At 33.0% G+C, this 11,180-nt stretch overlaps 2 protein-coding genes across 2 annotated transcripts in view; one reads left to right on the top strand and one right to left on the bottom strand.

The window, feature by feature from the left end:
• Positions 1-16: 16 nt before the first annotated feature.
• On the top strand, positions 17-3,067 carry PNPase (polyribonucleotide nucleotidyltransferase 1). Its single transcript, XM_065362072.1, has 8 exons — positions 17-366; positions 433-1,350; positions 1,420-1,593; positions 1,669-1,862; positions 1,930-2,093; positions 2,167-2,354; positions 2,428-2,785; positions 2,856-3,067. The coding sequence occupies exons 1-8, from the start codon at positions 209-211 to the stop codon at positions 3,009-3,011; spliced, it is 2,310 nt and encodes a 769-aa protein (XP_065218144.1). The 5' UTR covers positions 17-208; the 3' UTR covers positions 3,012-3,067.
• Positions 3,068-3,289: 222 nt separating this feature from the next.
• Positions 3,290-11,180, bottom strand: part of Calx (sodium/calcium exchanger 3) — a 130,586-nt gene continuing 122,695 nt past the window's right edge. The window contains exon 8 of the mRNA XM_065362071.1: positions 3,290-4,473. Coding sequence (XP_065218143.1) covers positions 4,269-4,473 — 205 coding nt within the window. The 3' untranslated portion in view covers positions 3,290-4,268. The remainder of the gene's footprint in view (positions 4,474-11,180) is intronic.

Raw genomic sequence — 11,180 nt, 5'->3', positions numbered from 1 at the left:
AGGGCATTAAAAAATGACTAAAAAAAAGTTGATTAGCTGAAGAAAAATGTGTTTCAAAATTTTAGAATTTGTAAAATGAATTTTTTATTGAAGTCCTTCTATTCTAAGTACAATTTTATTTCTTGCATATTCGTCATAGAAGTTTAGCATCACCATAAATCAAGAAAAAATTATCCTCCACGAACGGTTAAATTAATCTGATGTAAGAATGAACAGCAAATTCATCCCAATGTATTCAAAACTTAGGTATATTTTAGCCCATAGAAAATATTATTTTCAAAAAAGCAAGTACGTTAGTGTCCTCTCATCCCGGAAATACTCTACCGAAATCGAAACACCCAAAGTCACCGTTGAATTTTCCAATGGGTAAGTTCAAAACTAATTCTATCTGTACCCTTGAATTTCCCCTACAAAAGTTTCTCTCTTTTTCAGCAACAAGCTCACCTTATCAGCTGGAAAATATGCCAGATTTTCTGACGGTGCTGCTCTCGGCGCAGCTGGCGATACATCTGTACTTGTCACGGCTGTGAGCAAAGAAAAATCATCACCTCCTAATTTCCTGCCTCTCGTTGTGGATTACCGGCAAAAAGCAGCAGCCGCCGGCAGAATACCAACCAATTTCCTACGTCGTGAAACGGGCCCTAATGAGCACGAGATTCTAACTAGTCGATTAATCGATAGATCTCTCAGACCTTTATTTCCTGCTGGTTTCACGAACGAAACGCAAATTATTTGTAATTTATTAGCCGTCGACGGTGTTCATGATCCTGATGTATTAAGCATTAATGCTGCTTCGGCTGCTCTAACGTTATCAGATATACCGTGGAATGGTCCAGTGGGCGCTGTTCGAGTTGGTATGCTGGGTGACGAATTAATCGTGAATCCTACTCGTAGAGAACTTTCTCGCAGTTCTTTGAATTTAATCGTCGTAGCTGCGAATCAAAATCTAGTAGTTATGTTGGAAGGAGGAGCTAATGACATATTACAACAAGATTTCAATAAAGCTATCAAGTTCGGTGTTAAAGAATGCCAAGCTGTTGTACAAGGTCTCATACAGTTGAAAAAATTTGCCAAACCGAAAAGAGAATTTACACCTCCTAGTGTGCCTGATGAGAATATCGTGAATTTCATTAAACTTTTAGCTGAATCTAAGCTGAGAGAGATTCTATCTGATCCAAGTCACGATAAAATATCGAGAGATAAAGCTGTAAGAGCTGTCAGAACAGAAGTAATGGAGAAGATCAAAGAAGGAGCGCCTACCACATCGGAATCAGAATCATATTGTTCCAATATATTCGATAAAATTTTCAAAAATACATTTCGTAGCCTAATTTTTGAAAGTGATAAGAGGTAGATAACTTTATTTCAGATATTTTACTGCGTGTTTAAATTATTTTATACTTTGGAAATTATTTGTAGATGCGATGGAAGAGCACTGACTGATCTTAGACCGATTTCATGCGAAGTAGACTTATATCAACCTCTGCACGGATCAGCTCTATTTCAACGTGGCCAGACCCAAGTGCTTTGTACTGTCGCTTTAGATTCCCCTCATTCGGCTGTTAAACTAGATCCTGTCACAGTATTAACCAGGTTAGCTCAACCGATCGTTATAATTATGTAGAACTATTCATTCATTCGAATTTCTAACTTGCTATATTTTCACAGTGGACTGAAAGAAAAGAATTTCTTCCTTCATTACGAATTCCCACCTTATGCTACTAATGAAATTGGCCGAAGTGGTCCAGCTATGAGAAGAGAAATCGGTCATGGTGCTTTGGCCGAACGTGCTTTACGTCCTCTAGTCCCTGCTAATCCACCGTTCACCGTTCGACTGACTTCCGAAGTTCTAGAATCTAATGGTACGATCGACATCGTAAATATTCTCGATGAAATTCAAACATTTATTTATACTTATTTGGCTTACAGGATCTTCATCGATGGCCACCGTATGCGGAGGTAGTTTAGCTTTGATGGATGCAGGAGTTCCTTTATCAGCGGCCGGTGCCGGTGTAGCTATTGGTTTAATTACACAGTATGAAAACGACGACACCAAGCATATGAAAGATTACAGAATATTGACTGATATTTTGGTAATTTGGATATTTCACCTAGGTACTTGTCTTTCAAGATTTCAGTTACATTTTTCCATCGTTTAATTTCCAGGGCATCGAAGATTATTTGGGAGATATGGATTTCAAATTAGCTGGCACGAAAAAAGGAATCACAGCTATACAAGCCGATATTAAAATACCAGGGTTACCTTTGAAAGTTGTCATGGAAGCTGTACTAGCAGGCTGTGAAGCTAAATCGAAAATTATCGATATCATGGATCGAGCATTACCTTCGCATAGGTATTTAAATCGATATTTTTCATCACGCTTTTCTCTCGACCAAACTTAATTGGCCAGTTAAAAAAAATTTCAGAGTAGAAAAGAAATCAAATTGGCCAGTCAACGATAAGCTAGATGTACCGGCACATAAACGAGCCAAATTCATGGGACCGGGAGGTGTAAATTTGAAAAAACTAATGGTCGATACCGGAGTAGAAGTTACATACCACGAAGATGGCACATTCACCGTATTCGCTCCTAATCAAGACGCCATGGATGAAGCTAAGGAACAAATTGATAAAAATCTCACCGAATCTAAAGAACCTGTGCTAGATTTCGGCGGAATTTATAAAGCCAAGATCGTTGAAATGAGAGAAATCGGTGTTATGGTTACGTTATACGATTCGATGGTTCCTGCATTGTTGCATAATTCGCAATTAGATCAAAGAAAGGTAACGATGATTGTATATTTGATAATAATTTGGTGTTCGGGAATATTAATTCGATGCTTTTTGTTCGCAGATTAATCACCCGAGTGTTCTGGGAATTAAGGTAGGCGATGAAATTCAAGTAAAATATTTCGGTCGTGATCCAGTTTCTGGTGTGATGAGGTTGTCTCGTAAAGTACTTCAAGGACCGGCGTCCTCTGTAATACGAAGTTTGAATAAGAATAGTTGATAATTTTGTTTTGTTATTTTTTTGTCAAAATTACATTTTTTATCGGGAATTTTTTATCCAGCTGGTTCATATTTTTTTTTTTCATTTAGCACTTCTCGAAATATTCAGAATTGGGTAACGAATTCAGTAACTTCATTCTTGTTCAACGTGAAGCTTGATTTTTTTGACAGAGTTGCTTATGATTCTCTTCGAAAAAAAAACTTGGTTTTGAAATTTTAAATTTCGAATTAATTGATACCTGAACCGAAGAAATCGTAACGAAATAAAAACAACTCCAGTAAAATAAAACACTTCATTTTCTTTCTGTTTTTTTTTCAACGTACTCGTTTGTTTATTAAGTAAAACACGAATCTTCTAACAGTAAACAGGCTTAATAAATACGCAACAGATTGGAAGAAATATGGCTTAAATTAGTTAAAAGTTAGTCTAATTAATATACTACCATCTTATATACTCGAGTAAAGTTTTAAACGGTAACTCCATTGCTATAATTTTCAGCTTTATTTAACACGGCGGAGATCTCTACGCTCCTGCGTAAACGTAAATATGTAATCAGTAATACCATTATTTTTTTTACGTACAACTTGAGATTTTTTTTGAATACCCACTCAAACATTTTTGAATACACATAAAATATATTTTTTAAAAGTAGGTATCATTATTATTGATATGTTTTTTTTTTTTTTTAGAACAAATTCATTAAATGGTAGATAGGTAGCCAAAATTTTAATAATTTTTGTAAATATTGAGATTAGATACATTTATATACTTAAACATACATTTATATTTAAAATATGAACATCGATCACATAAACAAAAATAACAAAAAGGAAAACAAACTTTGAAAAAAAAACATTCGTTGCATAAACGTGCCAAATACATCGAACAACAAGAAAATATACCTAGCAACATTCAGACGTAGATAAATTTTCGCCAATCAAATTTAATATTAACAAACACCCAATTTTTTTTCCTCCTACCACAAACACTAACTAAAATACTTACGTGTCATGATTCAAAATGACCTCCTTTATATAGTATAATGTTGTCGCAATTTGAACAATTTTAATACTTGCTCTCAAACTTGTTTATTTGCACCGCGAAGGCGCGAATTCTTAAATTAAGTAAAAATACACCCCTATAAACTAACATGTATTTATCATCACCAATCTTTTGAAAGTTTTCCTGGCCATTATGTCCGAGGTGAACAAAAATAAATGAGCGGTTTGTCGAAACACGTAACGTAGATTGTTGAAATTAAAATCCTTCGATGACACCGTACGCTTCCAATGTGGTAAACGTGATGTAGATTATCCATAAACCGAATAGTACGCTGCTAGTTATGTATTTCGTGGTTTTTGGTCCACCTAGCTCGCCTCCTATAAACTTCGATCGTCTGATTAGTAGTATTGATATGGCTACGGCCGCTTCGGTGCAATATAAAGTAACGCAGAATGCCAAGCTGTAAATTAAAAGAAAAATTAAGTTGAGAGAAATAAAAGAAGTTGGGATAATTTGTCCATAGTTGGGATTAAAGTGGGCAGTTTTGTGTATAGAAAATCTTCCCATATCTGTCGATTTTGGTTAAAAAATATTCGCCCTAAGTATATGCAAATTATTAAAAAAAAAAAAAAAAAAAAAAAAAAAAAAAAACGATGTATAAACTTGTCATTCGAGCAATTATTTAAAAATAAACTTTGAAAAAAAAAATCGAAAAATTTATTCGAAGAAAACATAAAACAAGAGTCAATTAAACTTTACCGTAGCAGTAAATCAAACCTAAAAAAAAAAACCTTTTTTAATTAAAATAAATGTTAATTAACCCCGGTACTTTATTATAATATAGGTAGTAAAGATAATCGAAGCATTTAAAAAGCTCGCATATTTCACATCGTAAAATACTTGCCTACTTATTTAAAAAACTTTCCCTTTTGTCATTTTTAATTTATGAAAACTTGGGGGAGCAATTTTGTCGCAGTTTGAAATCTTAACGAGCATCTTGAAAATGAAATTCAACCTCGTATACAGTAGGTATACGGTACTATGGTAGTTAGTAGTTACCTTGCTAATTCTTAAGAAAATATCGATAATGTAATTCGCATCAGCGAGCAAAACGAATACCTCGAGAAAAAATTATACCTTCTTGTATACTATCTGTTTGACAGGAGCATGGTTATTATTAATTCTACGAAATGAAAAATCGTCCAAGAAAATATATATAGGCAGCGTATCAGTATTATTTCGAAGACGATCACGATTTAGCCAAGTTGTGCCTTTCATTCAACGAACGGAAAATACCGACGAAATCTTAATTCGCGAATAAAAAAAAGAAGAGTGCGTGAAGCCACACAATAAAAAGGATAAACTTAAACGCTTTATGTTTCCCATGATAAAGGATAGGCTATATGTGTATATAGTCGATAGGCCCTGCGTACATATAAAAGCTTTGTTTTAGCTAGGCAAACAAATGCATAAAACAGGTAAGCATTTAGAAACCTTTTAAACGTTACATCGTCGTCGTGAGTTTCAACATTTTCATCGTGTTATTTACGAGCTGTAATGATTCGACATGGAAAAAACACCGATCCTAGTTGGAAAAAAATTGTTCCTGTTGTTTCTCGTGCTCGCGTACCAAAACACGCACACGATTAGTTATTTTTTTTTCTCCTTCGATCCCTTCCCTATTATCATCATCTATATATCGTGGAGAGGTATACGAGCTCTCTAATAGCGAATTTGGGAATTTCCAAGTGTTCACTTTGCCACGAAATATTATACCTGCGAAGAGTATAATACGTACAAGCTCGAACTCGAGGAATATTTCTCGCTCGTCGTATCAGTTTTGGTAATTTATGAGGCTTAATAATTGCCAACGTATGAAAAGCGTCGTTCTATATTTGCATAATTACTCGGTTATATAAGGCTGACATCGAAGAATACGTTGAAAAACCTCTTGGAATTTTTACCTACGAGATAGACACTCTTCTCATATTATAAAGAAATCTATTACCTACGATGAACGCGGTGCGTAAAATATAATATTTTCCTTTTCGAGTTCTCTAACACGATAGAGGCAATTTTTAATATTTTTTGAGGTGAAAAAAATTGCCTCTTGGAGATAACGCAACGCAACGGTTTGGGAAATTTTCAATATTACTATTTTGCCATAAAATAACCACCCGCAGCTATATTCCATTTCGTGGACGCAACATCGAAAAATTAATGTCACGAGTGAATTCCACGCTGTATTTTATTAAATGATTGACTACGTGAGTTCTAGGTACCTACTAGACAACCATCTCTCACCTTGAAGGTCCATTTATAATTTTTTCGGACCTGAGTCGGTGTGTCAGAGGGGAAAGAATGGAGTGAAAAAATTATGTATTGTTAAAATGAGTTATATGCTTAGATATATCCTTCCACTCACGTTGGGTTTTGCCCTGAAAAGCTCTCATATCGATATATATTTTGAAAATACGAGTATTTGGTATTTTTGGAAGTTCTCCAAGGTTGGATGTTTTTTGAAATTTATTCTGTATCTGCATATAATGTGTATAAGTAGTGTTATGGCGATGGGTAAATAGACGTATTTTTATTAAAAAAAAAAAAATAAAAAAAAAAAACATAAAAAACTCATTTCATACCTAAATTTTTTTGTTCTTTTTGTGCAAATAGTGTGTTGTTTATTCTTGATGATAATATTCCATTTCTTTTCACATCATTTTCAACAAGTTTATGTAAATTAAACTAATTTTGACAAAATCTTGAGCAATTCAACTTTTTTTTTTTTTAAATTGAAAGGTTTTCAACTTGGTATTCTCAAATAATGATGACAATCAATATGCAATTTGACTAGTAAAGTTTCTATGAATTTTGATGAGGGGGGGGGGGGGGAGAAGAAGCTCACATTCTCTTCTAAAAATTGTTTGTTGAAAAGAAGATACATATTTGAAAACTGGTTCTAAATACATAGAAGGTAATCATTTCAAATTTTCGAGTCGTATTTTTAGATCTTATTTATTCATCGTGAAACGCTGAACTTTCACTTTAAAAATGCAATTTCGAGCTTTTAAAATTTGAATCACTAATTTTGAATCTTCTATGTTTCATGTTTAAAAGTCTACAGACAAAAATGCTCCAAGTTCACTCATTGTCAGTCTCGAATACGCCCGTTCCATGACTTCAAGTCAAGTTCCAATTCATATTTACGGCAAACTGGTTATGCAATTTTATTAACATGTATAAAATCAAATAATGTGTATCTAATTTGAAAGGCAATGGAATTGGGAAAAGAGATCGTTAATTATGTATTTTTTCCCGAGTAAAATTTTTTTGAAATATGACATTCAAAATTTTGCAGCCAAATCCTTTTTTGGTTCGAGTTGATGGGAATGGAATGCTTAGATTATATATATATATATAATTTTATTGTTGAGTTGAGAATGCTTATAATTTTTTATTTTTTATTTTGGCATTTGTCTTAGAAAAATGTTAGGATGATTTGAAATTTTCTTCAAATAAGTACCACAATTTTTATTTCATTTTCCAAATTATTTGCAATGGCTTACTTGAGTTGTTGGGAATAATTTTATTTAATCAAGAATTTAGTCGTTCGCGAAAGATTTCTTTTTTTAAAAAATTAACTCTAATTAACGATTACAATTTACAAATCCTTTGTCATCCTCAAAACGCCTGTAATTCAAAAACTTACAGTGAACCCCAAAACAATAGTACAATGATATCCTGCCTTATGGTTTTGGGGTCGCAGAATACGAATTTAACAATATTTTTTTGTAGGGGTGGGGGTGAGAGGGTGAAGGGGGTGAAAACGGTGAAAAATCCAAAATTTGACTATAATGATGTGTGATATATCGAAATGTATGTTTTCGAGGTTGTAGATCACGAATTTGACAATATTTTTTTCGTAGGGGAGAATAGTGGTGGAAGAAGGGGGTGAAAAATTCAAAATTTGACAATAATAATGTGTGATATGTTTAAATGTATGTTTTTGAGGGTGTAGTTCACGAATCCGGCAATATTTTTTTCGTAGGGACGAATGTTGGGGGGTGAAGGGGGTAAAAAAGGTGAAAAATTCAAAATTTGACTATAATGATGTGTGATATGTTTAAATGTATGTTTTTGAGAGTGTAGATCACGAATCTGACAATATTTTTTTCATAGGGGCGAATGGTGGGGGGTGAAGGGGGTGAAAACGGTGAAAAATCCAAAATTTGACTATAATGATGTGTGATATGTCGAAATGTACCAAGTATGAATAATGCAACTGAAAGTAAGTACTTTTCACCAATTTACTGAATTTTAGTTTTTATAAAGTAATTATAGAGGTATAATTTATGTTAAAATCCCGTTTTTTGCCTACTCTGTTGCATAAATTGGAATAGAACAAATTTTTGCACGTAGATGCACGAGAAATTCCAGTTGTTGGTAATACTTAAGATAGTGTATTTCAAGATATTAATTGCCATTTTTGCCCCAAAGTGCCCCGGCGACCTCCACAGTCAATTATAGTGAAAAATTTTAGTGAATTTCGTTAAAATGTTACAAATTTTCTCTTACTGGGACTTTAACGGCTTCCCAACAGAAAATTCGTCATCCCCCATCCTTCACCTCTTCGTCTTCTACACCCTCGAAAACGTACATTTCGACATATCACACATCATCATAGTCAATAAGTCAAATTTTGAATTTTTCACCGTTTTCACCCCCTTCACCTCCCCACCATTCGCCCCTACGAAAAAAATATTGTCCGATTCGTGATCTACACCCTCGAAAACATACATTTAAACATATCACACATCATTATTGTCAAATTTTGAATTTTTCACCCCCTTCATCCCCCACTATTCACCCCTACGAAAAAAATATTGTAAAATTCGTGATCTACACCCTCAAAAACATGCATTTAAACATATCACACATCATTATTGTCAAATTTTGAATTTTTCACCCCCTTCATCCCCCACTATTCACCTCTACGAAAAAAATATTGTCAGATTCGTGATCTACACCCTCAAAAACATACATTTCGACATATCATGATATCACACATCAATATTGTCAAATTTTGAAGTTTTCACCTCTCTCACCCCCTCACCTCCCACCCCTACAAAAAAAATATTGTCAAATTCGTATTCTGCGATCCCAAAAATATAAGGGAGGATATCATTGTACCATTGTTTTAGGATTCATTGTAAGTTTTTGAATTACAGGCGTTTTAAGGGTGACAAAGGATTTGTAATAATAATCATTAATTAGAGTTAATTTAAAAAAAATAATCCTCTTAAACTGCAGGTGTGAGAAAGATCGGGAGAACAATGGAGTGATATAAGGGTAATTTTATGACCCTGATAAGATCAAAACGTGATATAATAATGGACTCGGCAAGAATAAATAAACTGATGAACAATGATCAGCAGGGGTCCGAAATAAAACACCTGCTTGATATGCTCTAGAATTCCGAACAATCATTCTAGATCCACGCCCTTGGAAAGAGCTGTACCTACTTCTTTGAATAAAAAGAAATTAATAATTTTCTTTATTTTGGTATACAAGTACATATGTAAGTTTTTGAGTTTCATTTTCCTTCTTCTATTCTCATTTTTCAAAAAAAAATCCTAATAATGTTTCAGTTTCTGGGTATTTAGCCCATGCCTACCCAATAAGTAATTTGTTTTTGTCAAATATAATCAAATTTTTCAGTTGGCAGGGGGGGGGGTGCTTTTGTTTTTTCAATTATATCTCACAGACTTTTTTTTTTTTTTTTTTGTTATTTTTGAATACAATATTAGAGTACCTTTACGAGTCTTTTTTTTTTTTTTCAAATAAATTTTGGACCATGTTTTTAAATTATTGAGAAATTGTTTCATCTCGTCATTTTTCTCTCTTTTGCTTTATTTTATTACATTTTTTATCATCAAAACTATGCTTCTGTGCTTTGAAATTTTGACAAAATGCTCATTACAATATGTATTTTGTGTTCAGTAAGTAAGATATTACTATCTACTACATATGTATATTTTGAAAATAAATTTTCAATTTTTTTTGCTGGACAAAAATCATTTTAAACATACGAACCAAGCACTATCATCAAAATACGATCCCAGGATAATACATACGTCGTAAATCGACGAAAAAATTACGCCGGAAACGGTTTTATCTCACTATAAAAAATATCTTTCGAAACAGTCACAATGTCTTAAATTTTCTCAAACATGAAAATTCATCATTTTATAACCTCGTCTCAGCCTCTATAAATATTCTCGAATCGAGCAATTTTTGAATCGCAGCAACAAACATATGTACATTTATAGGACCTCATTAAATACATTACGTCATCTTATATTCGATAAATGTCGTATAAATATTTCTTGATTCGTTCGTGTATATTACACAGAACAAAAATGAAGAAAATTTTCGGCATCATCCGTAACTTTATATCCTATAGGAATTTGAGTCTCGTAAAAAATTCATTTGAAAAAAAAAAAGTAATAATAATATCTACTTCCTGAAAAAACGTAACTTTTCCATTAACTAGAACAGTATAGGTAGTGAAAGATATACGAAGAGGGAACTTTTACACATATGTAGCAATATTTTTGAGCCTTTCATCGCTTTGATTTATACGTTAACAATGTCTATATAAGAAAATATATATCCTAGAACTTGATATACCTATACCTCGCTATGTTTTTTTATCCCCTTTTTTTTTCAATCCGTTACCCATTTTTTTTCTTTCTCACAGCAGATAGGTAGGTATTTCAATTTAAACTTACATAGGTAGGTATATAAGTTATACGTTTTTGGAATAATGTTGACTTTGAAAAAGTTGAAAGTATAGTCCTTACATTATAAAAACTAATCTGTATTTCAGACGCCGAAACTCATCTCGTTTAAGTTCACTTTCTCGTATAAAATAATTATTTTTTTGCATATTTTTTCATCGCTACGATTAAAAAGCCAGCCGAAAAAAAATGATTCGCTCTTTTTTAAAAAAAAGCACAGAAAAAGCAAAACAAGACAATGGTAACTCGTATTATTAAAATAGGAGAAAAAAAATCGTAATTCGCGTCACGAAAATTTAATAATGAATGAAAAATTCGGCGTTCTCGCGAGCTCTCTCCAGAGACTATTACCGAAATAAAATTTCAC

This window comes from Planococcus citri, chromosome 4 (genome assembly GCF_950023065.1).
Source record: "Planococcus citri chromosome 4, ihPlaCitr1.1, whole genome shotgun sequence".
NCBI lineage: Eukaryota > Metazoa > Arthropoda > Insecta > Hemiptera > Pseudococcidae > Planococcus > Planococcus citri.
The sequence above is the reverse complement of the archived record's forward strand: the minus strand, read 5'-3'. Positions and strand labels throughout refer to the sequence as shown.